This window comes from Haemorhous mexicanus, chromosome 6 (genome assembly GCF_027477595.1).
Source record: "Haemorhous mexicanus isolate bHaeMex1 chromosome 6, bHaeMex1.pri, whole genome shotgun sequence".
In the NCBI taxonomy this organism is placed as follows: domain Eukaryota; kingdom Metazoa; phylum Chordata; class Aves; order Passeriformes; family Fringillidae; genus Haemorhous; species Haemorhous mexicanus.
Genome location: NC_082346.1, coordinates 51,665,659 through 51,692,588, shown reverse-complemented (window position 1 = coordinate 51,692,588; position 26,930 = coordinate 51,665,659). Strand labels below are relative to the sequence as shown.

Sequence of the window (26,930 nt, the reverse complement as noted above, 5' to 3'; positions counted from 1 at the left end):
CTTGCTGGAGGAAGTAGGATTAGTTGGGACCCAGAGCTGCCCTGCCTGCCTGCAGAACTGGGAAACACAATGGTGGGAGTTAGCTCTGGCCCAACACTTTGCTCAGTGGGCCACTTCCACTGTCTGAAAGATTTTCATGCACACAGGTACTAGTTCTTGCCCAATACTTATCTTCCAGCTTGAACAGTTGTTAGATAGGCTGGTGTAAGATCCAGCTTCATCTTTTAATACTAGTGATTTCCTTTCACCCTGTTTTTGTGTAGAGATTTCAGAAAATGCTTGTACTTTTCATTCTAAAACTCAAAGACAGGATTAGACCATGTGGTACGGCTGAGGGGCAGACATCTGTGGATGGGCAGAAGAATTCAATTTCTTACTAATCAAATCAATAGGAATACTCAAAGGGATATTTTAAATATATATAGCTACATCTATACCAAACATATAGAAATTAAAACCTAGTTTTTGTTCACAGTGACTTCCAGAATTTCACAGGCTGGAATTACCTGGTGCAAATAGAAATAATTTCCATCACATTGGTTCTGCTGTCTGCCTCTGTTATAGTGCTGCCTTCTATTAATTCCCACACCTACACACCAGTCCAGAAATGGAGCCTGACAGTGATGGATGCTTTCCCTCCCTGGATGCTGTTTTACAAAGTTAACTTCAGATCACACTGGAAGAACAACAACATTCCGTTGCCCTGCTTGCCCCATAGATACATTTTCTCTTTCAAAGTAAAATACCCCAAGCCCCAAAAGTGACAAAAGAAACCCCTTAGCTGGCATCTTTTGTGAGCATGTAGTTCAGGTACTTTTCTAGCCATAAATATATAACTACTGCTAATGTCTCTCCAAAATCTAGAGTATGTTTGGAAATTCTGTAGCTGCAGCTGGCACAGAGAAGCCACCAGCAGACTTGGGCCTGAACACTGATTATTTAATTTTTAAAGGCAGATCCCTTGATTACAAGGCATCTGGATATACAAATAAGAAAGTTCCTGGGAATTCAGGAGTTGTCTGTCTAGATTGCCATTTAAAATTATCATTCACTCCCTCCTCACCAAAATTGTCTTTGGTTTTGAAGCCGGAGACAGTCAGTAGTTATTTTAACAAAGCTGTTCTTTTAGACAAGTAATTTGAATGCTCAAAGCCAGAATGTGACCTCTGTGAGACTGATTTTACATGGTGTGATTTCTCTAACCGACTTGGATATGTACTGGTGTAAATGAGATCAGGAAGTGGCTCATACTAGTTAGACAAAATATGTCTTTATGTTTCCAGCCAACTGAGACACTAGAAAAAGCTTTTCTTTGGCATTGGTTATGAATACCACATTTCATAGAAGGATGGAGTGAGAGAATCCAGCTAAGAAATTCCTCTTTCAGGAGGTATGGAACAAAAAAGGGAGTTGGAAAGCCTTGGATTTTGCAACTGAAGTAAATGAGGAGTTTATTATCTAATGCCAAGGTGACAGGCACCTTGGGAATTGTGTTGGAAAGTATAACAGTTTTTAAGGAAACCCTGCCACCTCTTCCAGTGGGCAGGAGGCATGAGTGAATGAATGAAAGAGACACAGGAGTTGTAAGGGGATTGCTCTGGCCCCTCCCATGATGGGAGGCCAGACTAAATGTGACTTGCAGATGCCAGCTGAATGCCTGAGCACAGGAAGCTTGCTGGTGTTTGTAGATAACTCTGGTGTTTGAAGGGCATTTTTAGACCCTGTGCAGTTGTCCAGCTCTATCAGAAGGGAGGCTCTTGGACAGTGTTTCTTAAATGGTTTGCCTGTGATATTGCTTCTTTGGTATGAGCAAATGGTGGGAGGTTGTTTTTTCCTTAGTGCTAACATGTGTCTTTAACATTCCCAAATTTTAAAAGCATATCTTTTAATTACATTGATAGGAATATTTTTAGATGTGGCAGTCATTTCCTACATGCTTTCCCTTGCCCAGGAAATTAAAAATATGCAGAGGTAAATGGTTGTGTATTTCAGCATAAATGATGATTGAAGATGGTAAGAAAAGTTATGATGTATGGGAAATTATTCTGAGCACATCAGATTAATTTCAGTCCATGTTGTCTCTGTTAACTGAAACCTAGACACAATAGTTTGCTAAGATACCCCAAGGGTAAGACTAAAAGCACCAGGAAGGGCTACAGGAGCTTTCTGTACTCTCCTTGAGGCTCTACAGGGGGATTTAAAGTGGGAACTTCCTCTATGTGCTCTAGATTGCCTTCCAGAGGAGGCTAATTTGCCTTCCCTGACTGTGAAGGGAGCTTAGGGGAGAGGGCTTCCTAAGCCTCTGTCCACCTTCCTTGAGCACCCAGGGCTGGGCATATCCTGCCCAGACACATCCCTTTCTCTGCAGCCCATGGCAAACCCATTCCTTTCCTGTCTGTGCTCTTCCTCTTTGCAGGGCCATGTCCTTGCTTCATGTCTCCTCACTTCAGCCTAGTGAATGTGGATGTTGAATTTCACCCTGTGCTGCTCCCCAAGCAGCTAACCTAACAGGAGCTGGTGATACCTCGTTTTTCACCATTGGAAAGTTTTCCTGCTTAACCTCTTGTCGGGGGAGGGCCCAGCCAACTCTTTGTAACTTTTTGTCAGACAACTGGCACAGTCTGTCCAGACCCATGACATCTGGTTCTTGACCTCACAGACCAACCCAAACTGCTTATTCCTTTATTTTAGCTGGCCAAGGGTAGGTTGTTTTGACTTCCTTTTGAACCCCTTGTATATCAGCCTAAGATTTTTGAGCTTAATAACATCTCTGCTTTGTTATTCTGATTTATGCCTTTTGGAGCTTCTGCCAGTAAAATAATCTAATTCCCTGGAGTCAATTCAATAAGCTTAGCCTGAATTGGGTCACTTTGATGTGTGGCCCTTTTACACTGCTGTAAGGATGTCTTCTTCAGATCCTTGGCTTGAGGTCGAAGCATGAACTGTTTAGCCTCTGCAGATTTGAGAATTGACACATGGAGATTTAGCAAGTGAGATGTTCTGCTGGACACATCTTGGCCACAGAAGTCTGCAGTCATAATTCTACCCTTTGGTTTCATCCAAACCTGTGTATGGCTGGTGCTGTTAAAGGCCATGCTCTAATAAATGGGCAGTGTTTCATTCTCCATGGGAAAGCAGTGTCCCTTAGCTGTCCCTCTTCTGTCCCACAGCAAGTCAGCTAACTTGAGGGGAGTCACTCAGGATTTGCAAAGTCAGCAGAGACTGAAGTGGCAGTGTGAAAAACACATTGGGAGTGTTGCACTTGCAGAGTGGTGGCTTTGTAGTGCACCATGGGCATGCCCTGTCCCAAAGGTGAAGGGCAGAGTCCCAGAGGGACTGCCACCCCCAGGACATGGGGGATCCTGCTGGCCTGGCTGCAGAGCAGGCTGACAGAATGGAGATAGCTCACTGCAACCTCAGGCAGCTTGGCGTGGGGTGGGGACCTGTCCAGAGCCTCACAGGGACAAGGGAAGTGCAAAGGGGGTTTTTCAGCTCTACCCAGCATGGCAGCTGTCCCTCTGCTTGCCCTGGAAGGCAGCTGCTCAGAGGCCAGTGCTGTGTCCTGTATTACACAAAATGAAACTTGGCCCATTGTCTGTGGGAGCAAAGGGCGCTTTCAAGCATGCAGGCTCTAAATGGATTGCACAAGGAGTGATTTTTTTTTTTTTTTTTTTTTTTTTTTTTTTTGTAATCTAATGTAACCACAGTGTACCTCAGTTGCTCTCCATGCCAACTGGAGAGGGGCAGGAAAAATCAGTCTGATTTTGCAGAAGATAATACTTAGGTTGAATATTGTAGTAGTGAAACAACAGAGCAGGTGATTTGTGTCAAAATCAAAAAGACCTGAACTTGGGCTGGCAAACAAGGCCAGTCTGAGCAAATGTGGCTCTGTGAGGAGTGCCAGACTGGATCAGCAGGCAGCAGCTCATGATGTGCAGGCCCCTGTAAATTCAGGGATTGTTGGTTATAGGGTGCACAGGTAGTAACTTGAAAAATGAAGCCTGCTTTCCATTGGCTTGAATTTGCTTCCAGAGTCTGTGATACCACTACAGAATATTTGTGACCTGTTAAGTAAGTAAAAAGTGCCTGGACTACACAATTGAAGGTGATGGTCATTTTTAATCCAGTCTGTTTAAATAATGAAAACTATTTAAAACAATTTTCATGCCTCTACTGCATTCTTTTATTTTCATTTTGAGAGATAAGGTGTGCTCATCTTTATTTTTAACCCACAAGAGTAACTGCTTGTTTCTCAAAGTGCAAACCAGAAACAAACTTCTGTCTCTTTTTCTAATGAGAGAGTAGGACGTTTTGGAAAGCCAGAAAATCAGCTGACAGGGCCTTGCAGTTTGTGATCTTGGAGACTTAGACATTGAGAGCCTGCAGCAAAATCCAGACAGGAGCAAGCCTTTGTGTACTTTTGTGTTCTGTTTCTCGAGTAAACTTTGAATTCCTGTGGAGGCCAAGTGTTATCGGGGCTCCTGAAAAGGGAGTGTTGTTTATAAATCCTGGGTTACAATGTAGAGGAAAAAGAGCCAGATGAGCACAGTTCTCACCACTTCTGATGTCTCTTGTTACAGAACAGAGTGAAACTGCTTGAAACGATAACCAAGGAACATGAGCAGTACAGCGCCAGTGTCAACCAGTTTCAGTCGTGGCTGAGTGGTGTCACAGAGAAACTAAACTGCTGCACTGGAGGAGCAACCAAGACTTCAGCAGAGGACAAGCTAAAGGCACTGAAGGTCCTTGAACAATATAGCTCTAACAAGGAGCGAGGATTGTGTGGTTTTCATGCCCGTATGTGTTGCTCAAACCATACAAGGGTGTTCTTGAGAAAAGAATTGCACATACAAAATAGATGGTGGTTTTAGCATGGGCTAGGGCAGATGAGTTGTAAGAGGTCCTGAAACTGTTTGTATGTATGGTTCTTCCAGTATGAGTCACAAACTGGTCTGGTTTGTTTTGCTTAAAGCCTGAGCTCCAACGGTTGTGTGATTCTTTGAGAATCTTGTTTAAATAAATCAGATTTGGTAAACATGATCCAATTAGACCCTGAAGGTTCACAGGTTTTGAGAGTTTAGAGCTGGTGATGAAAATACCAGTTTTGAGAACAATATCCTCTATTTTGGTGCCAATGCTTTTAATGTTTAGCTTAAAATCCCTGAGATCCAACTGTTAATATACATCTAGTGCCTGCAGCTAGCTCTTGTTCTCTTTGTCAGAGATCTCAGGTGATAAGCATTAATGAAAACCAGTACTTTAAGAATCAATGACAATTAATATTACTCAGAAGGCAGTCAGATGACTAACCCTGGCTTCTGGTCACTTGAAAAAAGACATATTTTGAAATAATAAGTGAAAACCAAAATATGTACAATGAGGAGAGGTGGTCTTTTTTCCTGCTGATTTCAGCTTTTTCCCCAGCTTCTCATTCTGCAGATAATCTTTATTTAACTTTTTTTTGCAGGAAATTGCCAAAGACATTAGGAGTGGTGGAAAGAAATGGAAGCACCTTGAAAATCAGTGTGCAGAGGTGATTCAGAATACCTCTCCACTTGGATCTGCAAGACTGAAGGATGAACTTGAAGAGCTAAGAAAAGCCTTGGAGAAGTTGAAACTGCTCAGTAGTGAGGAGGAGGAGAGATTGCTCAAGATCCAACAATCTGAAAGTGCCTACGAGTCCCAAGCCAGACAATTAGAAGCAGACATCCAGCAGCTGAGGAAAGATCTACAGAGACTAGAAAATGACCTGGACCCTGGGGAAGGGGAAAAGACTGAAGATGAGTTTGTAACTCTGTGGAAAAAATGCAATGTAAGTTGTTATCCTTTGTGTGGAGGATCAAGTGCAACCAGAGACTGCAAAATGCATAGTCACATCCAACAGATGCCTGTCCCATTGGCTAGAGATGATGAGGAAGGAGGATGAGTGTGTGTGAAGCACACTGAGGAAAGTGTGACTGCCAGCAATGGAATCAACTGCCCCAGCCTTCATCTTACACTGCACAGAAGGAGCAGGCTTGGAGGATGTGCTGCAGTTTGTGCCTAGAGTTCAAAGGGATCATATGCAAAAAAAACACAATACAGAGCAAGCAACACAATTTGCTCCACTTAAAAAGAAGCAGGAAATGAATGCCTCACTGAATATATATAGACACAGACACAAGTACACATATTTCTGGGGTGTTTGGTAAGACCATTGCTATGGCATACCCATCACCTCTGTAAGACAGCTACCTCTCTTCCTTTACTAGCAGACATGTCATCAGTACCAAGAAGTCCCAAGATTGTAACAATGCAGTATTCACACCAAAACCAATCTGCTGCAAAAATGAGTGCAAAAAAATGGTCACACATTAAGTAAATAAGAATCTTTACTACTCATTTTCTCTTGAGGGCTGGTTTTGCATTTATTATCTGTTCTCAAAATGCCTTTCACTGCTGTTTGTATATCTAGAGCCATGCAGGACTAACTGGGAAAAGTATATGCAGAAAGGATCAAAAAAATCTAGACTGGTTCAATCCAGCTACATTTGCATGGGTTTTAGTTGTTTTTGTTTCCCTGAGTCACCCTAGAATTAACATTCTCTATATGTGAGCTCTGAGAAAGATCTGTTCGGGCAAACAGATGCTTTTAAGACTGCTCCAAAAATGCAGCTCATGTTATATACTGCAACCAGTGAACTGAAACCAGGCCTGTTTGGGATTCACTCTGTTCAAACAGTGAGCCCTGCAGATCAGATGCAGAGGCTGGGCAGTGTGAGGGAGGAGAGAGAGCCTGCTGGAAAAAAATTGTTGCTGAGAATGTTTTCTGTCTTAGCAAAGACCATATTCCTTATAACCAGGAAAAAAACTCTGAAAGGGGATTTGTGCATACCCTGAGATGCAGCCTTACTTCTTATTTGATATGGCAGACCCTACATAAGGTGTGATCTCTTAATTTTTTTTATAATTAAGGCAACGAGAGCAGCTCTGGCTGCAGAAGAGTCAAAGATTGAGAGGCTGAAGGCTCAGCTTAAGGAACTGCTACGGTTTTCCCAAGATGTGCAGCCACATGCTGAGAGTGTTGTCTCTGCAATACAGCAGTATCAAAGGTACTGGGAAATCTGATTATGGTGGGCAGGTGGGGGGAATCTTTTCCCAGGGATTGTCAGGGGCCTAGGAAAAAAAGTGATATGCCATCCAATTGTAGATGGGTGATGGGTAGAAAAAAAAAGCTTTTGATAATTACATCCGCCTCCATGTTTCAGTCAAGCTGTAATTTTAGCCATTTGCTAGGAGCTGCAGGCTCCTGGTCATTTTCAAGCAGTGATCTTACATCATTAATGTTGTGTATGGTTTGAAGAAAATTAGATTGTTGGCAGCTAATTTGATCTAATTAGCATTTTATAATAATAATTTATGTATTTTGCTTGCCTTTCATGCCAGCAACTAGAAAATCAGGACAGGAGCTGTGGTAGTAAACGGTTCAGAAGAATTATGGCCCTCCCTTGTTGAGTTTGTTGCAGTGACTCACCAGCCTTAGCAATTATTTGGCAGAGCTTATTCCCCTTCTCCTGGCAGCTTATATGCCTGTTCCTGTTTTCAACTTGCCTTGGGTTGGAAACTCTGAAAGTTTAGCCTCTCCCAGACTTCAGTGTTTCCGTTTCCAGGCTGCCTGGAATCAGGAAGTAAAGAAGCTGCAGCAACTTTTCCAAACTAGAAGAAAGGATCATTTTTTTAAGGGAAAAAAGAAGGTCAGTTCTTTTCCTGTATCCCAGCTTATTTCCCTCTGTGCACAGTATGCTGTCCTGCTGGAAGGGTTATAGGTCATTGTGGGAAAGGATTGCAGTTTAAAAACTAGCAAGTAAGCAAAGCTAAGAGGAGCAAAGAAGGCAGGGACTTCTCTGAGTAGAAAATGGCAGCTGCTTCTTTGCCAGCTTCTCTCCAGAGCTTCTTTGGGAAGTCTGGCAGCTTCCCACTGAGCCTGGCAGGGGCAGCAGAGCAAATAGCAGAGGACATTAAGTAAAGGCAGAACTTTCTATTTGCGGAGCTTTTGGCCTCTGCAAACTTGCCTTTGTTCAGCCCGTCATGGCCCAGTGACACAGGTAAGATTGCTGTTCCTGTGTTTGTGGAAAGGCAGTACTGATCCTGATGGGCTTTGCTCTCACCTGCATGTCTTGTGAGTTGGCAAGATACTGTTCCCCTGTGAACAGAAAGTCTGGGCTGCATTTTGCCATGTCAGGCAGGATTCTGCAAACTGGGAGGTCAGGCAAGCTGAGAAAAACAGGAGGCACCTGCATGGGGTGTGTCACTGCTGGGCCTTGTCACTTGGCTGTGTTTGGGATAAGCCTTTTTTAGAGAAGCCTGGATTGTCATTGAAGGTTTGCTGATTTAGTTTTTTCCCCCCAATAATAGAGCTGTGTATTATGTACACATATGTGAATACAGAAACATAAATGCAAAGCTTTTTTATCAGAATCACCTCTATTTACTAATATAAATTCAAGTGGTTCTGGAAAATTTAAAATAATTGTATCTGAAATAAAAATGTATTTTTCACTTTTTGTGTTAACATAAGGTTATCAAAGACTTTTTAATGTAATTTTTTAAAGAAACAAAACTTTGTATTTTACAGGCAACTGCAGTTACATTCTAGACCCTCTTGATTTGTTCCTCCCATGAGTCAGTGAGACTGCTCTGATGATATGATTTGTTAAATCACACTGGTGACAGCAGCCAAGAAAGTCCACATACAAGGGAAGACTGCTGGCTACTAGAAAAGCAAAGTAGCTCCTGATACACAGTTGCACAGAAGACAAATGTGTCCTGAGACATCTAAATAAAGTTTTGTCTGATGTCTCTGACTGGCAGAGCAGCTGTTGGTACGCCACAGCAGGCTCAGGCAGTAAAACAGACTGAGGCTTTTGTGTTGGGAATGGTTTACACCCCAGTGTTGTGTTAATTCATGCCTTGAAGAATAGAATGTTTGGGCTTGGATTTCTTCATAATCCTTCTCTTGGTTGTCACTTTATCCTTACAGTGTTAGAAGCAAGACTTCTAAAATGAGCAGTGATACAGAGACCCAGCTGTGGAGACTCATCCAAAATCCCCTGCAAAGTTTTGAGCAGTGGAAGCCATCGGTCCAGATGCTCCTGGAGACTCCAGAGCCAGAGCTGGCTCACATTGAGGTAGCAAAGCTGTTGCTAAGGTCAGAAATGTGGGTTTGACAAAGGCTGCCTACAGCTGCCGGGCAGCAGCAGCTGAAAGGTGCTGCCAGTGTGGCAGGAAAGCCCACAGGAGGGATGGAGCTCTTTACTTGGCCCCAGCTGCAGCACCTTGGCTTATTTTCTGCCTTCCCTTTGGTTAGCTGGAGTTGTCAGCTGAGCAGGCTGCAGAAAGTGCCAGGTATCTTTAACAATAATGATGATAATATTGTTTAGCATTGGCCCAGATCTCCCTGGATGGGAAGTTTGTGGGCTCTGTTAAAGAATTATGTGGTGGTATAGATGTGGGATTAAAATGCACCATTAGTGCATGTTCCCAGCAAGGTGTGTTTGTTACTTGGTCATCCCTGTGATCTCCAGAATAAATGTGTCTGTGAACAGGGATGGAATTTATCCTCAGGATGAGCATTCAAGCTGTCCTTTCTGTTGGTTGCTTAGGCCTCTCCTCTGCACAGACAACTCTTTCCATAGTACAGCTTACCTCTCTTTCTGTTCACAAAACGGATGCAGCCCTGGTGCCTCTAACATTATCAGGAAGATTTTTCCTTTAACTGGGCACTGTCCAGGTGCCTTCTGTTACCCCTTGTTGGCCCAGCATGCCTTTTTTACCTGACTTACTTTGTTGTACTGCTTTGGTTGTGTGACTTGTGTGAGAATAATATGGTTATATGATTTTTTTTTTTTTGGTATGATCTCACTGGAAGAACTTTTCTCCTTCAGGCTGCTCTAGCTGAAAGCTCCCAGTTCAAAGAAAAGTTGATGATGTTACAGCTAAAGAAAGATGTGCTAAACAATGTCCTTGGTGAGGAAAAGGCAGAGTCTTTCCTTCAAGAAGTAGCTGAAGCTTCAAAGGAGAGAGAAATTCTACACAAAGGTCTGCTGCAAAGCAAGAGCAAACTCCAGGTGAACTACCCATGTACTGCCTTTGCCTGTGATAAAGACAAAGATGAAGTCTTTACTGAGCCAATTTTATACATATAAATCTAGTTCTAATCCCTTCTCCTGGGTTGATCTAATATTAAAATAAATTTGTGGACTGTTGCATAGTGTGGCTCAGTGTTTGACCTGAATATGAAGCAGATATTGACAAAACATAATGCCAAGGTATATATGGTAAATGCTGGACCTGTTTCCTTATTTCTCCATCTAGAATTTGATAATGCAACATAAGAACTTTGATGCTGGTTTTGCACCATTGCAGAAGAAATTATCTGCCATCAAAGCCAAATTAGATCTGGAGAAGGAACCACGGCCTGACCTCTTGGGTAAAAAGACACAACTCCAGAGACTCCAGGTAAATTACAGTATTGCTTGGCCATGTTATCCTCAGCTAACTGTGCTTCCTGATTGTTCATGTTTTCTTAGCATTGGGAATTCAGTACCTTTCCCCTTGATTGCGTGTTAGATAATTTCATTTGGTCCAGCTTATAGCATGAATGGAAGAAATTAAAGCAGTGCAGATGAAGCACTGGCAAACTGAGCTTGAGGGAAGGAAGAAGCAGCTGGAGCTGTTGGTGGTACACCTTCTTGGGCTAGTTCAATTGCTAAAGAAAGTGCATCCTGACACTTCCCACTAGCAGTGAAACTGCACAAGATAGGTTGGTTCAGGTTAGCTTCCTCAAAAGAGTTTCCACTGTTCCACTTCCTTCTGAATCCTGCTCTTTCTGCTCTTTACCTTGCCACTTAGCTGGGACACATTCTGGATTTATTCCATGGCTGATTCAGCTGTCCAAGATAAGAAAAACAAAATTAATGGGAAAAGATGATAATTTTTTGGTTAGTGTTTGGAACTGGCTCAGCAAAGGGTCCAACATGCAGCAGAGCCTGTTCAAGGCATACAGTGGGATTACATCCCTGTGAGAGGGGAGAGAGGAGCAGGAGGAGGAGGGAGAGGGGATGGGACTGCCATGGTGAGCTGTGACAGCTCACCTGTACTGTGCCACTTCATCCTTGGTGACCTCAGGGTGTTATCACCACAGTTCTTTGCTGGTTATACCATGGCTCCTTTGGCACTTCTCAGCAGCTTGTCTTCTTTGTTAGCTCCCAGTAACATGTAAAGGACATCCAACTATTTTTTCAGAAACATTTACTCCTAGGCATCAAAGCAATTCATTTTCTCTAATGACAGTGGTTGTTGTAGGGTTTTTTCTCCTCACACTGTCAAATGAAGCTACTTTTGGTGTATGTTTTTGAAAGTCCATGCCATACCTAGCACACTACACACATGGAATCTGTCTTTTCCTCTGCAGATGATCCAAGATGACTTGGCAGAGCTTGCCATTCACATGGAGGAGGTAGAGAAGCTTGTGCAGTCAAATACCACACACAGGCATGAAATGAACCAACTCTCATCTGATTCTCAGGCCCTGAAGAGATCACTGGAGGTAACATAAGGGAGTTTTTGGTTGCCTGAGGAGTTGTCAATTGCCTCTATTTAAAAATATTTTAAAACATCTTTGAGCTTATGACATTACATGCTTTGAGTGACAGATATTTTCATTTCAGGGAAAGAAAGCACTGAATTTTTAGGATTTTGATAACTCTTCCAGGATTCTCTGATTATCTCTAGTGTGATTTCCCTTGGGGATAGGATGCCATCCACAGGGATTTTGTCTATATAAACTGTTTCTGGAGTGGACCTGAGATTTCTGACCAAAAGAACTCATATTGTCATGGTGGTGCTTGCACTTCACAGATTTTGGGAGAGGGGGTTTGTACCAAAGTGTTTATGGTTTTTATGGCTTTGTGATCTAAAAGTTAATGACAGAAAAGTGCAGCAATTGCATAAATACTTGCTTTGTCCAGAGGCATTTTGTAGCTTGCAAACATACCTATAAAGTGACCTCTGGGGCAGTCTCAGAAGATTCTCAGAAGAAGAGCTCATGAAGTTACCTTAGCTATGCAATCCACTGTAGAGTTACGTGTGTTAAAGTGTTACCTGAACATGCACGGTGGAATTCTTGCTTCAGTTTCAGTCATCCCATTTATCACTGTTCTTTTGCCAAACAAGTCTGTACAGTGATTTCTGATTCAGGGAGTGGAAGATGTATTTGATATTGACTGGGGTACAAAAACCCCAGACATGTACATTCTCTATTCCCTTTCAGCTGAGAAGGGAGCTATTCTAGTTCTTAATACCCCCCCGTGTGGTTGAATTCAGGCCTGCAGGAGCTTGGAGGTGTTTTCCACACCACTGATGCTAAAAGGATAGGTTTTTTGTCTCTCATTAATAGCTGCTTTTTTCCTTTTTGCCCATGAGGTTCTGTGCCCATCATAGTGTTAGAGCCAGTAAATAAAGTGCTTTTTGCTTGTTGCTGACATCTTTTTATCATCTGTAGCTGATGATACAGCAGAGTGAAGACCAAGTTCAGAAGCACTGGGCATATACTGACAAACTGTCTGACCTCCAGCAGTGGATCTCAGTAACCAGGGAGAAGATTGACTCCTGTCAGGATGCTGAGGGAGAGCAGAACACCGAGGGCAGGCTGGAAGACCTGGAGGTGAGAAAAGCATCTTAATTTAAGATGTTAATTATTCACTTTGCAGCATTCAGACATTAGAGTGGGGATTTCTAGTGAGGATTTGCTGGTTCAGGAGAGCAGTGATGTGTGTTTCTCCTGCAATGACTGTTGGCTGCTGTTGCCTCTCTGCTTTGCCCTGTGCTGTGGGATGTGGGACCATGTAACAGACAAGAGCAGTGAAAGTGAGTAAGTGTTGAGATGGGACCACCAAGGATAGGCGGTCTGTTCCTGTCAGGATTATCTCTCTGAACAATACCTGCCTTTGCCTATGTGTACTCATCAATATATTGAACATCCTGCCATTTTAGCTGGCCTTCTACTTGTTGAACTGAGCTGTTCCAAAGCTGCCAGTTTTTCCTCTGTGGCAGTACTTTGCAGGCTAAATTCACTCTAAATTCACACTTCAGCTGGCAGCTGTTGCCTTCATATGGGAGACCAAAATCTTCCTTGGGAAGTCTACAGAAGGAGGTGCATTGACATCTTGCACCCTCAAAGTCCTGTCATCAACTCTTTGACCTAGGTTGGCTCTTTGGAAGCATCCACAGCATATTTTTTTCCCTCTAGGTATGTTCTAGCTAGTGCCAACAAAACCAGCATGGTCCTGGACTGAGCATGGCCTTCAGTCTGACATTGCCTCCACTTTACCCTGGATACCTAGGAGTAATTTCAGGGCTTTTCATTTCAGAGACTGCTGGCTGAGTTTCCAGATAAGGAGATCCAGCTGCACCTTGTGGAAGCTCATGGCCAGTTGGTCATGGAGAATTCTTCTCCAGAGGAGACTGCCCATGTCCAGGCAGAGCTGGATCAGCTGAAGGAGTCGTGGAAATCACTGAAGGAGATGGCAACGGGGTAAGTGTTCATGTAGGTCTTCCTATGTCCCTTCAACAGGGTTCTTTTTACTGCAGTAAGAACAGAGACACTTGAGGCTTTTTGCTCTGTGCTGTGAAAGTGGACAGCCATACCATAATGCTAGAAGCAAGATGAGATTTTATTTAATTGTCTGTAAACTGAAAATCATTACTTTTAAGGAAACCTTTTTAAGACTTTGTGAACCACAATGTCTGTGAATCTTCCTTTACCTCGTGTTGGCGTAGGCAGTGTCTTATGGCCTGGCTCACTCTTGTTCTGCCAGTCTGTGTCAGAGGAAATTTGGCACAGACTGGGTGACTTGTGCTCCTCTGTCTCATCATCCTGTTCTCCTTGGAGATGCCTCCAAGGAGGCTGTATCTGCAATGGGATTTGTGCCTTTTGCAAACCTGCAGAAGTATAAGCAGAGCTAAAAATCCTCTCTTTAGCTGGGAAATGAAGACTTAATTTATTTTGCCTCCACTGTGTAGTGCTGAAATGCTGCTCATATTTGCTAGTCTGTATTAATATTTAATGGTGTGCTGCATGTATGATTGTATTCATACATACTGTCAGAATATGGCAGGCACAAAAAATAAATTACAGTACTGTCAGGCACAAAAAATAAATTGCAAAACTGAGTAAGGTCTGATTGTACTGCCTCCTGTAACCAGAAGGAAAATTATATTGCCAAAGTATTATTTTTAGTCCCCTAAATAAAAGAAAACAAAACACTTGGAAATGTTAGAGCTAGAGTCCTGCTGCAGCTGTGAGACACTCTGGTTGGGAATAACTTCAATAGTAATAGTGTTATTAGTATTAACAATGATATAATAATAACAACAATAGTGCTGTTTCACCAGAGCTGTCTCCCACAGTCCCAGTCAAAGTGTGGATGGTCACTGCACTGATATCTCTGGTTTTGTGTTTCCAAGCCTGCTCAAAAAGTGGCAGTTAAGCAGACCAGTGGCTGAGAAGAAGAAGAAAAGAGCATTTGTGGACAGCAGATGGATGTCTAGACCTGCTTTCCACCTTTTTGATGTCGATCCCAACCATAAGCAGGTGAGATGGGGACTCTGTGTTTTCCCTCATGTCAGCCTCACAAGAACAGTTTCATTGCCTTCATCTGATGTGTGGGTTACAAAGTTGGAGGTTAAGATTTCACAGTCAGGCCTTCAGAGGAAGTGTCTGACATAACAGTAAAGGCTTTTTCCCTGTTGTTCTGTGTCCCAGGAGAAGATGGGAGAGGGGCAAACTGCAAGCACCCACTTGAAGCTCCTACATGACTTTGAAGAGTGGCTCCAAGGAGAAAACACCAAACTGACCAAAATTCTTGCTGGGACTCCATCTTCTGAAGAGCAAATTAAGGGACACCAGAGCAAACTTGAGGTTAGTTTTCAGGGGGTGAATAGAGAAAAATACTGCAATAAGTGTGAATTCTTTCAGAATTAAAAAAATCCAAACAACAACAACAAAACCCAGAACCACTCCACCTACCAACCAAAAACCCACCGCCCCCCAGAAAACCCCAAAAAATCCTCAAGAACAAATAGACAACAAATTCAAACACTATACACTCTGCTGTATGAGACTCTAGAGTAGATGAAGCTCAGGAATTTAGGACAATTTTCATCCTTTCTACTAGGAAAGGTCTGCCAGAACCAGAGTAGAAGGGAAAGGAGCACCTGGCATTTAGCTGTTGGGCTGGACACTTCCAGTGTGGTATGCCAAAGGTGTTCATTCAAAGAAGTTGATTAAAATCAGTGTCAAATCAGCATTTGGTCTCGTTCTTCCTGTGCAGTGCAGCCAAATGCCATGGCAATTTGTTAGATTTGTTGGATTGTTAGAAACTAAACACAGGAATATCCAAGGCTAGAGGAGTCCTGCGGGTGAGTTTCATATTATGTCAGGCCAAAAAAGCAAGAACAAAAATAAATCTAAACCACTGTTTTTTCAAATGCTGATTTAAAAAGTGGGGCCTTCCTGAACCCTGAATTGCTGCTGAGCCTTGTCTTTGCCTTTAGGAGCTGCAGTCTCGTGTGCCTCATGGTCAGCATCTCTTTGAGGACCTCCTGCATCTTCATCCTGTCGTGGGAGGTTCTGAGGACCTGGAGGACCTGCGCTACCGATGGATGCTCTACAAAGCCAAGCTGAGAGAGGCCCTGAGCTCACAGGTAGGTGACAGCACACAGTCCACAGCTGCTGAGCTCTGCCATTGCTCTTTCAGGTTGCTTCACATTGCTAGTCTTACTTCAGCAGTATTCATGTGTGTCTGCTTAGTTAAGAGTTGTGTGCTTTTTCCCTTTGTATGCTCAAGATATTTCTTGAGATGGAAGTTTCAAACCAGAATAGTAAATGGCAAAGAGGCATGCAGCTGGGATCTGAGAGGTGTTTGTGTGTGTGAATACTTTGGGGGTGTGCCTGGTTCTGGGCACATGGATTTCTACTTTTTTCCCTTTCTCCACCCAGCATTCTCCATGGAGTTATTTTTTGACAGTTCCTGCAGTAAGAATACATTCACTGTTCATTATTTGATGCTCCTGCTGTGAGACAGAATAGTCACTGACTGAACTGATTCGAAGTAACTGCACAGAAGGACCTAGTCCTTTTTGAAACAGTCCTTATAGGTTAATGATTTGGAATGAAATAAAGAGGAGACATTTTAATTAAAAAAACAAATTATTAAAGTTACCTAGTTGTTCTATATAAGACATGCTAAGGGTGGCAGAATTCATCATATATCAGATATTCCAGGGCATGCTAAAGATACTCCCATGTTCTTAGAATAAACATATATAATTATTAACTAATATTTTTCTAATTTAACTACTCACACATTATCTGAGCAGCTTCAAGATAGCATAATCAGAGGAATTTACAGGTTTGCATTTGGTACTTTCTGTATGTGAAGGCTTTCAAAATTGAACACCTAAAATTTGAGACATTTTAAAATATTCCGCCTTGAGAAACTTTTTGTTGAAATCCAAAGCTTTTTTAGAACATGAATCCTTTAAAATACATGGAAGGTAAGCATGAATTTTATTAATAAAGAGCATATTTCTGTGTTTGCCATTGATTGTAATGACTCATGGTTTGTTAAGCAAAACCTTCTGTAAGCATTAACATAGTCAATAGGTGTCAGTAAAGTCAAAGCTATTGCTGGGAGAACTGCTCATCAGATTCAAGTAGTCAAGGACCTAAAAACATGTCATCTTTCTGCCTAATGTTGTTAAAAAGCCCATAAAAAAAATCTCCTGCTGGTTCACTCTGTCCAGGTGACCATGAATATGAAAAAAAGATCCCCTGTGTGGTGAATACTCATTTACAGGCTCCTCTGGGCTCTTAACTTCATGCTGCCTTTTTTTTCTTTCTTTCTTTTAAACAGGGTGCTGGATCTTTGGAGGAGCCAGACAGATTGAGAAAGGCAAGAACAGTTTCTTGTTATTTAGCTAAAAAATGTTTGATCAGACATTTTGCAGAAAACGGTTTTAAACTTTTCTCAAGATTCCTGAAATCAATTTGCTTATTAAGAGCTACTCTTAAAGAATTTGTTTGTTTTCTCCAGACTTTTAAATGAAAAAATATTCCAGAGTTTTTACTCTTGAACTAGGCTTACTGTATCTCTAGAAGCTAAATATCCATCTGCTGGGGGAGGAGGGAGACTCAGTTTTCATATACCTACATGCTACATGAATTTAATTAATTTTTCAAAAGAGACTAAGGAAGAGCCATAATATCTATCTAAAGGATTTAGTGGTTAAATGCCTAAAAAAATTTTGAAAATGGGACTTCTAATTCTTTCGACACTTCTGAAAAAAAATGCCTTGGATCAATCAGCCCACCTTCTTTCTAATGCAGAAAGCCAGAGAAAGTCAAGAGATTTGTCTAATGCTATTAGACTAAATCCTTATTCTAAGCAGCAGAATTCCTCCTGTGATGGATTTTCTTTTTGAAGTGATGACATAAGAAACAGAGGCAGTACAGGAGATGATAAGGAGAAGCTAAAACAAAACAAAATACTGCCAGTTTCTTATTAAACCAAGCAGCACTTCTGATCCCATTTTCATAAAGTCAGCAAAATTTTCTGTCACAATTTGCTTTGTTTATAGAAGCTGTTCTGCTTTGTACTGTCATCTCACTTTCCATTTGTGTTTAGAAGGAATAGAATAAGGCTTTATTTGCCCAGCACAAAGGAGATTGGATGAATAATGTGTTGCAGGATCTTAATCACATATTCATTTTAAGGTAAATCAAACCCTTGATTTCTCCCGGTGCAACACCTCTGCAGAAGAGACCAATATGTAAAGGGTGCAGTACAGTGCACTTCAAGCATGGCCAGAAATCAAGACTTGCCTCATTCTGATGAGATATTCCTCTTATTCTCAAATGTGGAGTAGCAGCTCCAATATTTTCACCCAGCAAAGTACTGACCAGTTTTAAGGCTGTTCTCACACCTTCCTCAATAGTTTTGGCTGCAGTTCAGCCTTGCTGAAGACCCCCAAAGACTTTCTGTTCTTTCTGTTCTTGCCTGTCTGGCTCAGCATTAATTGTTTCAGCCAGTAAGGTCACCAGAATTTTTCAGGCTGGAAAAACAGTATGACATTTTAATACTTGGTGTAGAGGCAGCCAAACATTTAGTAGTGCTTCTTTTCCCTAGAAGAGGCTCACAGGGATATTCCAGAAGACTGACCAGGGAATTCTCTGATTTCACATTGTTTGATTGGGTCAAGTTGTTTGTAGAGAAAACAAAACAAAAGCTTTAGGCATAAGCATGTCTCCAGTACAGTTAGATGCCATTTTTAATTTATCTGCCTCACCTGCCTTGGGGTACATGGTATTTATTCACCCTTAAATTCTCCAAATTAGACTAAAGTCTTCAGTTAATTTTCAAAGATACTGGCTTAGCATAATGGCAGGCAGCAAACATTTGTCAATTAGGCCTGCAGCAAGAGCACAAAAAAATCCCCACTCTGTGAGTTTTTAATAGCTACTGAACACAAAGAGAAACAGCTCGGGGTGGAAGGGACTGAAGAACTGAAATACCTCATAAGCATGAGGGAAATGGCTCCCATTGCACTAACAAGTGATTTGCAGTTTCCCTTCAGCCAGTACAGATGTTGCTGTAACTTATACCCTGCTCACTTCAGTGAGATTTCACTGACCTCAGGGCTTTTATTTTCTGTTTAAACAGTAAGACTACAACAAGAATCCAAGTGCTGGAAGCAGAAGTGTCTTTTTTTTTTCATTCAGGTTTTATCAAGATGTGAGACAGTGTTGCCATAAGATTTTTGAGCACCACTTAAGAGAGCCAGAAAATAATGTTGATCCCTTTTGGGTGTATCACTGTTTGGCCTAAGAAAAGAGGAAACCCAAGCCAGCTGCAGAATTCTAGCCTATGGAGTTTACTTTAAATTCAGATTTAACACCTAAAATGTGCCTGGAAACGAAAGAAGGATTAAGCAAAATATTTTTGTATGCATGAATATCTTTTCAAAGCTATGGTAAAGGAAGCCAACTACCTTGAAGAGAATGGCTGATCTCAGGAGTTGGTATCTGCAGGAGGTGCAGATGGCTGCATCTCTGTGCTTGCAACAACCAGTGAGTTTGCATAAAATAAGATCAGGTTATCTCTAATTTGTCAGCTCCCTCATGCTCTTGAGTCACACAAAATCAGCAGAAGTGGCAGAAGTTGAGGTATTTTTGGAGTGCTGTCTGCTTTTTGCAGCACAAGGTCCCCAGTGACTCTGCTTGTCTCTCCTGCTGGAGCTGTGAATATTTTGCAGCAGCAGCAGATCAACATGGAGAAGGGGAAGACCCAGCTACAACCATTCTCATTTGACTGCCTTCTGATTTTATTCTATTTCTTGCCTACATGGCCAAATGTTGGGCAGAAAAGAGCCTGCTCCATGTATAGTAGTGTGCTTTTTTTCCTGATCATTCCTCCATTGCCGAGGACAAGCCCCTGCCACTGGTGCCCTTAGGAGCAGAACAGCCTAATGATTGTGATGTGAGTGACTTCTTGTTGATTAACAAAAAGCAGTTGCAGGAAATTGCACTGGCTGCAGTGAATTTTTAGCAGGTGCCAGTGACAGCCAATGTAGATGGATATTTCTGCAGGGTACCTAGCACACTCAAGAACATAATCAAGCAAGTGCTCAATAATAACTATGATAAATGTTACTTTCAAAGGTTGGCTCCCAGCTACCTGAAAATATTCCATGAGCATTCTTGGCATAAATAGGAAGTAGAAGGCTCATTATTTACAGGTCTAGGTAGCACTGTTTGATTTATTTTCTCAAGTTCTCAGAGTAATTACTTCCTTGCTAAACAAACGATGTGGCTTTATTGTTTGTACAAACAAAATAATTAGAATTCATTACATCAGTGGTCAGCTAATTGCTTCCTTTGAGATTCTGCAAAGAGTAATCTCCTGTAACATACAGAGAGAAGGAACAGAAGGAACATGTAATTTAATCTTATTTGGAGACACCATTGATCTGGAGTCAATCAAATTAATGCAGTCATTCAGGAAACTGCAAAGCAAGAGCTGCCAGAGCTTGCCAGGAAGAAAACAGTACTGTGGTCTGCTCTGCCCAAGTGCAGATATGATGGGAGCTCCTTGTGGCAGAAAAGCACAGCATTCTGTGGTACTGGTGACTCTCTTCTGAAAGTGTTTTCCTCAGGTCCTGCTAGGTGTTACCCACTTGAAATCTTCTGTACAATTACAGTCTTAGTAAAATGAAAAAGACTTACTAAAAGGTATCTTTTCCTCACTCTCCTCACTTTTCAATACCTCTTTTATAGGTAAAGATAATATCTGTAATATCTGTCCCTTTTTTTTTTCCATCACTCTGCCTATAAGCCTGTGCTTACCTGTTTTGGGAATTATACCATGACCCAAACACAGGATGAAGGACACCTTAGCATTAAAAATTACCAGATAGACTTATTTTCTCCCTACAGTGATATTTGCTCAGAAAGGAAACTTAGTCAAAAAAACCCCAAGAAACCCCACCTCCAGAAAAATGCTATCTGCCCATTCCTAACTCAGACCCACTGTTAAGTATGCTGAGCCAGGCAGCATCATTCCCTTTCTTTTCCAGCAGGCTCACAAGCTTCCCCTCACATTTCTGCACCTGGGAGACTCCCTGCCTGTGTGCTCTTATTTCTGTAGGTTTCATGTCATTTTCCAATTTACATTACAGTGTCCCCAAATGTTAGATATCTGGGGCTCTTTGTTTGATGTTTATCTGGCCCTGCCACACCCGTGCCTTGCCAGTGCTCTGCCTGCAGCAGTGCTGGTGCAAGAGGTGCCATCCTGCTTCCCAGGACACCTGGTTCTTACTTTCCTTTCATGCTCATGTGGAGTTAGTTAGGCAGGTGATTGATGCTCTCTGCTTTGTGTGAAGAGATCTGTCCTTTAGCTGCAGATTTTCACCAAGGAGATAGCTTAGAATGAATTTCTCAGCAGATATAACTTCATGTCCCAACTGAAAGGTAAAGAGAGAGGTTTGTTGAGCAATAGCAGAATACAACCAATTTTCAGTATACACCTGAAAAAATAGGTTTTTAACACAACTGTAAAAGGCACTGTAAGAAAAACACTTCTAATCATTAGCTCTAATTTTTATACCTATTATTTATTTAAAAGTAAGCCATCACATTTTACAGTCTTTAAATAAAATGCAAATGTATTTAAATTATGTATAGTGACTGCTGAAGTTTAAGAAAAGTTTGATCTTGGCTTCAGAGAAGTCACTTGAGAGAAGTTTCCAGCAAAGAAGCTGGATACATACATTGTTGACATGATAAACCAGATTTTGATGTCAGTAACTTCTTCTACATGTTCCAGAACATTGTGTCTTTCTTTCAGTTTTTATTCTTTCTATGCTTATTTTAATTAGTTTATTTCAACTAGCAAGGATGAGTGGAAGTTGGAAATTGGGGAAAGTTGTTTTACTTGCCTGCCTTCCTGAATATAGAAGACTAAGGTCTTTTTCTGCTTGCTTAGGTCTGGAGAATTATAGAAATCAGTGCTACTTTAACAGATCAGGCTGTGGCTCTTGTCCTGTGATATGCTCCTCCTGGAAACATGTCATGCTGTATGTGCACACAGAAGCTAACCTTTACAAATCCATTTGTGTCCCAGTAGCATATGGCACAGTGCTTAGTTTTAAGTGACTTTGCAGCAGAAATTCTGAAATACCCACCATATGTGGCTGCTGAAACCTCAGATACAAACTGCTGGCTTGCTTTCTGCTTCTTTTAAATGAAGCCTCCATGGAAGATTCTAGATTATCCCCCAGCCATGGTGGGGTACTCCAGAATCTGCCCTAAGGAAGGAAACAGTCTTTAATTTGCCTGTGCACTTACCTATTTACATGCATATGCTCATGCATTTCAGAATTGAAGGGAACATTAAGGTTGCAAAGTCAAGCACTGTGAAGATGGAAACATCAGAGCTAAAATTGCTTGTCTGGCTGCAGTTTACTTCTCTTCAGCATTCTGGTTCATTCTGGTAGCTCTTCATGCAAAAGAGAATGATAAGCACAGGGATCAGTGGGGTCCCAGACCCCCCTTACTGATTGCTCACTGCTGGTTGCCTACCCTGGGCTGTGTCTGCTTTTAGGAAAATACAGCTCTGAACTCAGGGTCTCACTGTCCTTTTGCAGAGGCCACGTAACCTCTAATCAACAGAGGCTGATCTTAGTTCCTGATGTGGTTTGTGGGATTATTTGTTGCTGCTGTGGCTTTGCCCAGGAGCATGTTGGATGTTCAGTTCTGTGGTGACAGTAGTATCCAACTCCCCTTAATGATTTCCTTCTTGAGAAGGCCAGCTGTGATTTGCAATGTGTTTTTTATCTTGGAGCGGGACATTCATGGCTCTGAGTTGAGAACTGATGGGAAGCCCAGTTCCAAACAATCTCACACTGAGGTAAAAAACCCCTAATTTCCTTTGATTTGAGAGAGCAGGCTGTGATCCCCTGGAACTGATCTCTTGTTGTCATAACCTGCCTCTGTGAGTGACAGCTGAGGAAGTACCCAGTGGGACCCAAGTGGCAGAAACACAGGGCCTCTCGGAGGCATAATGCCACCATAAGGCAGCTGCTTCACCAGAACAAGTGGTGGTGCTTAATACTCCTGTCCAGGCATCCTCCTCTCCAGGATGAAAGGAACGTATGGCAGGCTGTTGTTTCAGCCTTCCTGGCAGCTCTAGTTATTCTGAGAGAATGATGAAGTGGTAGAATCCTTACCTGTGTAGGTGGCCCTTTCCAAGGCCTAGCAATTCTTCCTGTTAAGAAGTTCTTCCTCTGTCCCTATTGCTGTAGTTTAAGCCCAATATGTTGTGATCTTCCCACTGTGGAGGTAGGCCTGGATTCCTCCTGCACAGGCATTTAATTTAGGTTTTCACATCATTGTGAATTGTTCGGAGAGGGTAGGTGATGGTTGACTCTCCATCTCTTGTTGTAGAATGAACCAGGAGCCAGGTTCAAAGCTAACACAAAGGATGTGTTCTTCTTGCCAGCTGGAACTCCTTGCTAAAGAACATTGAGCACTCTCTGTAGTTTGTGTAGGTTTAAGGGGAAACTGGACAAGTATCTGGAAGAAAGATTCCCTGAAAGTTAAACAGATGAACAGGCCCTATCAGGCTCAGCAAACTGCCTGAACTGAAAGCAGCTGGAGGCTGAGAATATTAAGGAGAAATTTTTTATGCTTGCCTTGCTACCTATGCATCTGTGCCAACTGCTGTAGAATAGAGGATGCCAGGGCTGGGTACAGCCCTGGCATGAAGTGGAATGGCTGCTGGTGTCTGTGTGCCATGACTGGGGGACACTAAGGCACTGGTCTCTCTATCCCTAGGTAGAGCAGGCGTTTTCAGGCACCAGTGCATTTCTCAGGAAATACTCTGAGGTAAGAGGAATAAATCCAGACTAAATATTTTTTCTCTGCTGGATGACTGTCTCAGTGGTGCAGGTATGATTTTTGTCAGGCACGCTGGTGACATACAAGCAGCAGCAAAGCCCTGCTAATGAGGCTGGTATGAGATGCTGTATTGCTCTGCTCTCTCAAATAGCTGGATTAACTGTGTGTTTTCTTATATCCTGGAATGTGGTCAATAGCAAACCAGGGGGGGCACTGATTTTTAGTAAAACACTTCAGCAACCTACACAGGAATATTCTGTAGCAAGTTCTAAGTGCTTTTCTGCTGTTTCCCATCCAAGTGATTTTCCACGGTGCGTTTGGCCAGGAGTTATTAACTGCAAACAGATTGAGCTGCTGAGCACTCCCTGATCTAAACCCGTGCTTGTCATTCAAATGCCCCAACATGAATCAAGTACAAATGTGAATTTTCACAGCCAGTGCAGTTCATTTGGAGCAAGCATGCATTTAGCATTACACAAAACACAGCCGTCCACCCCTTGACAGTCCTTGCTTGTCCTGGTGTTTTGAGGGAGAAGGGGGAGGGCATTTATTCCTGATGGCGAACTTGAAAAGTATATTTTCCTTTTAAATGCCAACCTATTCCTTTTCCATGTGTGTTTCAAAAATATCTCTGACACTTTGGCTCAATAGCCAGGTATTCCAACTGTTATTCTAAGATGGTGGAAATTAAAATTCTGTTGACTTCACTGGAGCTTTGCCAGTTTTTCTCAGAGGAAGATTTGATTTCAGAATATTTCGTGGAGCCTCTCTCTGACACATGCACTGCAGGCACTGTGGGTGCTGGGTGGTAGCTGTACTGGTGCCAGTAGCTGGAGTGATTGGGAAAGGGAAATTCCACTGTGTAGCAAGGGTTGTGGTTCCAACCTTCTCATCTTTCTCATCATCAACCTTTCCATCTCATATGGAAATGATATATTCAAACTGTCTCTTGCAAAGGTAGAACTGTGTTAGGCTGTCCTTTTCTAACCCTGAGTGATGTGCTAAATGGTTGGAAGTGTGTCCTGACTCCAGGACCCTGATCACTTTGAGTCCAGTAGAGCAGAGGTTTGTGCCTTGGCCTCCTGAATTTCCTGTTGGGGCCATGGTCTCAGGTCATTACATCCTGAAAGCATCTCTTTTTCACATGACAGGTTTAAAAGAATATCTTGACTTAATAAAATTGAAGTGCTATTTTTTTCAAACTCTGAAAGGCAGTCAGTGCCTCAAATTTGCCATGCTTTTTCCAAATGTATCATCTTTCCTATTAAAATTTACTGTGTCTCCTTCAATTTTCTTTTACTCTTTAACACCTCTCATAGTTACACAAAAAAAACCCCAACAAACAAACAAAAACCACACAAAAACCACCCAAAAAATCACCAATTGTTCCAGCAAGAACAAAGCAATGGAACTAATGTAGGTTTCATGTCACAACAACTTGGGCATATAACTAATGAATCCATTTGTAAGATACCTGCTGACCTCCACAGCCAAGTAGTTCCTGATCCTGACTTTATTTAGTTGTTCCTGTGCATAATCCCACTGCAGACCCTGAAATTAATGATAAATCTCCTGTGGATTTCAGTGTGTGCAGGTTGAGGCCCTCATTTATTAAGGGTTTATCATTGCAAATTTGCTGAAAACACCAAACCCTCACAGCTCCTGTGGGCCTCATTTTCAGTCCTGCAGAGGCATCATAATACCATGTTTGCCATAGCTGAGTCATTCCCATGACAACAAATGGAGTTAAAATACAACATTCTGACCTTGCTGTGTGATCAAACAAAACAGAGAAGCTGGGCATTGAAGAGAAAAGTTCATTGAGCACAAATACCTATAAACCCAGCAAGAAGGTGAGAGAAAAGCAGCAAATAGAGACAAAATATTTCTCCTTCTCTGAAGTTCTGCCCCAAGGTAACTGTCTCTCCACAGATTTTTCTAATACTAGGATCTGCTATGGTTAGCTTGAGTATCCTCCTCTGCAGAAAGCTCAAAGGAGAGCAAATGAGAGCTTGTTAATAAATCCATTTTGCATTAATTCTTTCTGGAGGATGAGCTGTGAACAGCAATACTATTTTACAGTTTCTTCCAGTGTATCTAAAAGCAAGGCACTTTGAGAAATGGGATGAGATTGAAATGTTGAGTTATTAATAGTCTTTGCTGTAGAAATCAAGGCAGAGTCAGTGAACTGCTCTGAATCAAATGCTGGATTGGTAGAAGAATCAGGGTAGGAAAAACAGTGGCTAACTGGCAGTGTGGTCATCACAGGAAACCAGTGCCAGGCCTGAGTGACCACAGAGATCTGCACCCTGGGCTGTGCCAGGAGCAGAGACAAGGCACAACTGGAAACACTCATATTTCCCACCAGTTCACAGCAGAAAGATGTAACAGGGAGGACACGTGCTGCAGCTGGCCTGGCAAGGAAGGAATAGTTTCAGACTGAAGTAGCTTTCAAAACCAATTCTAAAGGATTGACAGCAGTAAAACAGAAGTTTTAGGTGTTGCTAGGGTGACTGGTGGTCCTCACAACTCTGTCAGTGAGAGGTGGATTTCTAAGTCCCAGTTTGAGTTTATGAGAACAGTTTTGAGGATTCCAGTTGGAATGAGTTATTGAACTCTCAAGACCCTTCCCTGTAACAGCATCAGCATTAAGACTTACTGTGCCTTAGTGGTAGGGCAAAGAGCATGGTTTGAATTGTCCCAATGCAGAATTAACTCAGATTGGCTCTTCCTCTGACAGAACTCCACCTGTTAATATCTACAAACAAACTTGCTCATGGATTCTGGAACCTGGCAAGGGTCTTTTTCCTTATAGATGGGGCACTCTGATAAATGTATTTGTCATATTGCTGCCTATTATGGATGCAATGAAGAATTAAGAACAAGGAATCTTTGCAATGAAAACAGAACTGTGGATGACAGTGCACTGGTTTACACTGAACACACCAAGAAGTGGCTGTTCACAGCATTACAGAGACAAGCCCAGAGAGCTCCAACCAAGAGCTGTGGCTGCTGCTCTTGTGCACAGTAGATTTAGCATTGACTGTAAACACAGAAGACCCTCCAGGCTTTGTTCAGCCCCTAGGCAGATGATATCCAGGGGAGGAGGAGGATTTCAGGTCTGGGCTAGAGAAGGGAAAGTCTCATTAGTACAGCTATTTATGCCTTGTACTTTGAGAACAGGTCACACTAGGAGCAGGTGACACCTGTGAGGCAGCCAGGTTGGTGAAGCTTTGATTTCATAGGTAAATAATCACTGTACCCAGGGAACTTGCCCAGTGCTGCTCAAAGTCAGTCCCACTCACACCCTGACATGTAGATTTTATCCACTGACAGTTCCAGTGTCCAGGGATCTGAGTTTTCCTTGGCCTCGGGGAACAAATTACAACCCAGGTGCTGTTGGCCAGAAATGATAGAGCAAGCAGCTGTTGCTCTG

The 26,930-nt window shown here is 42.3% G+C and overlaps 1 protein-coding gene across 2 annotated transcripts in view; it reads left to right on the top strand.

Moving 5' to 3' along the window:
- Positions 1-26,930, top strand: part of SYNE3 (spectrin repeat containing nuclear envelope family member 3) — a 64,971-nt gene that overhangs the window by 25,457 nt on the left and 12,584 nt on the right. For both annotated transcript variants that reach the window (XM_059850249.1, XM_059850248.1), the window contains exons 5-17: positions 4,581-4,742; positions 5,468-5,812; positions 6,955-7,091; positions 9,020-9,167; positions 9,924-10,106; positions 10,354-10,497; positions 11,453-11,587; positions 12,542-12,703; positions 13,410-13,573; positions 14,506-14,632; positions 14,804-14,959; positions 15,595-15,744; positions 16,956-16,994. In XM_059850249.1, coding sequence (XP_059706232.1) covers positions 4,581-4,742; positions 5,468-5,812; positions 6,955-7,091; positions 9,020-9,167; positions 9,924-10,106; positions 10,354-10,497; positions 11,453-11,587; positions 12,542-12,703; positions 13,410-13,573; positions 14,506-14,632; positions 14,804-14,959; positions 15,595-15,744; positions 16,956-16,994 — 2,052 coding nt within the window. The remainder of the gene's footprint in view (positions 1-4,580; positions 4,743-5,467; positions 5,813-6,954; positions 7,092-9,019; positions 9,168-9,923; positions 10,107-10,353; positions 10,498-11,452; positions 11,588-12,541; positions 12,704-13,409; positions 13,574-14,505; positions 14,633-14,803; positions 14,960-15,594; positions 15,745-16,955; positions 16,995-26,930) is intronic.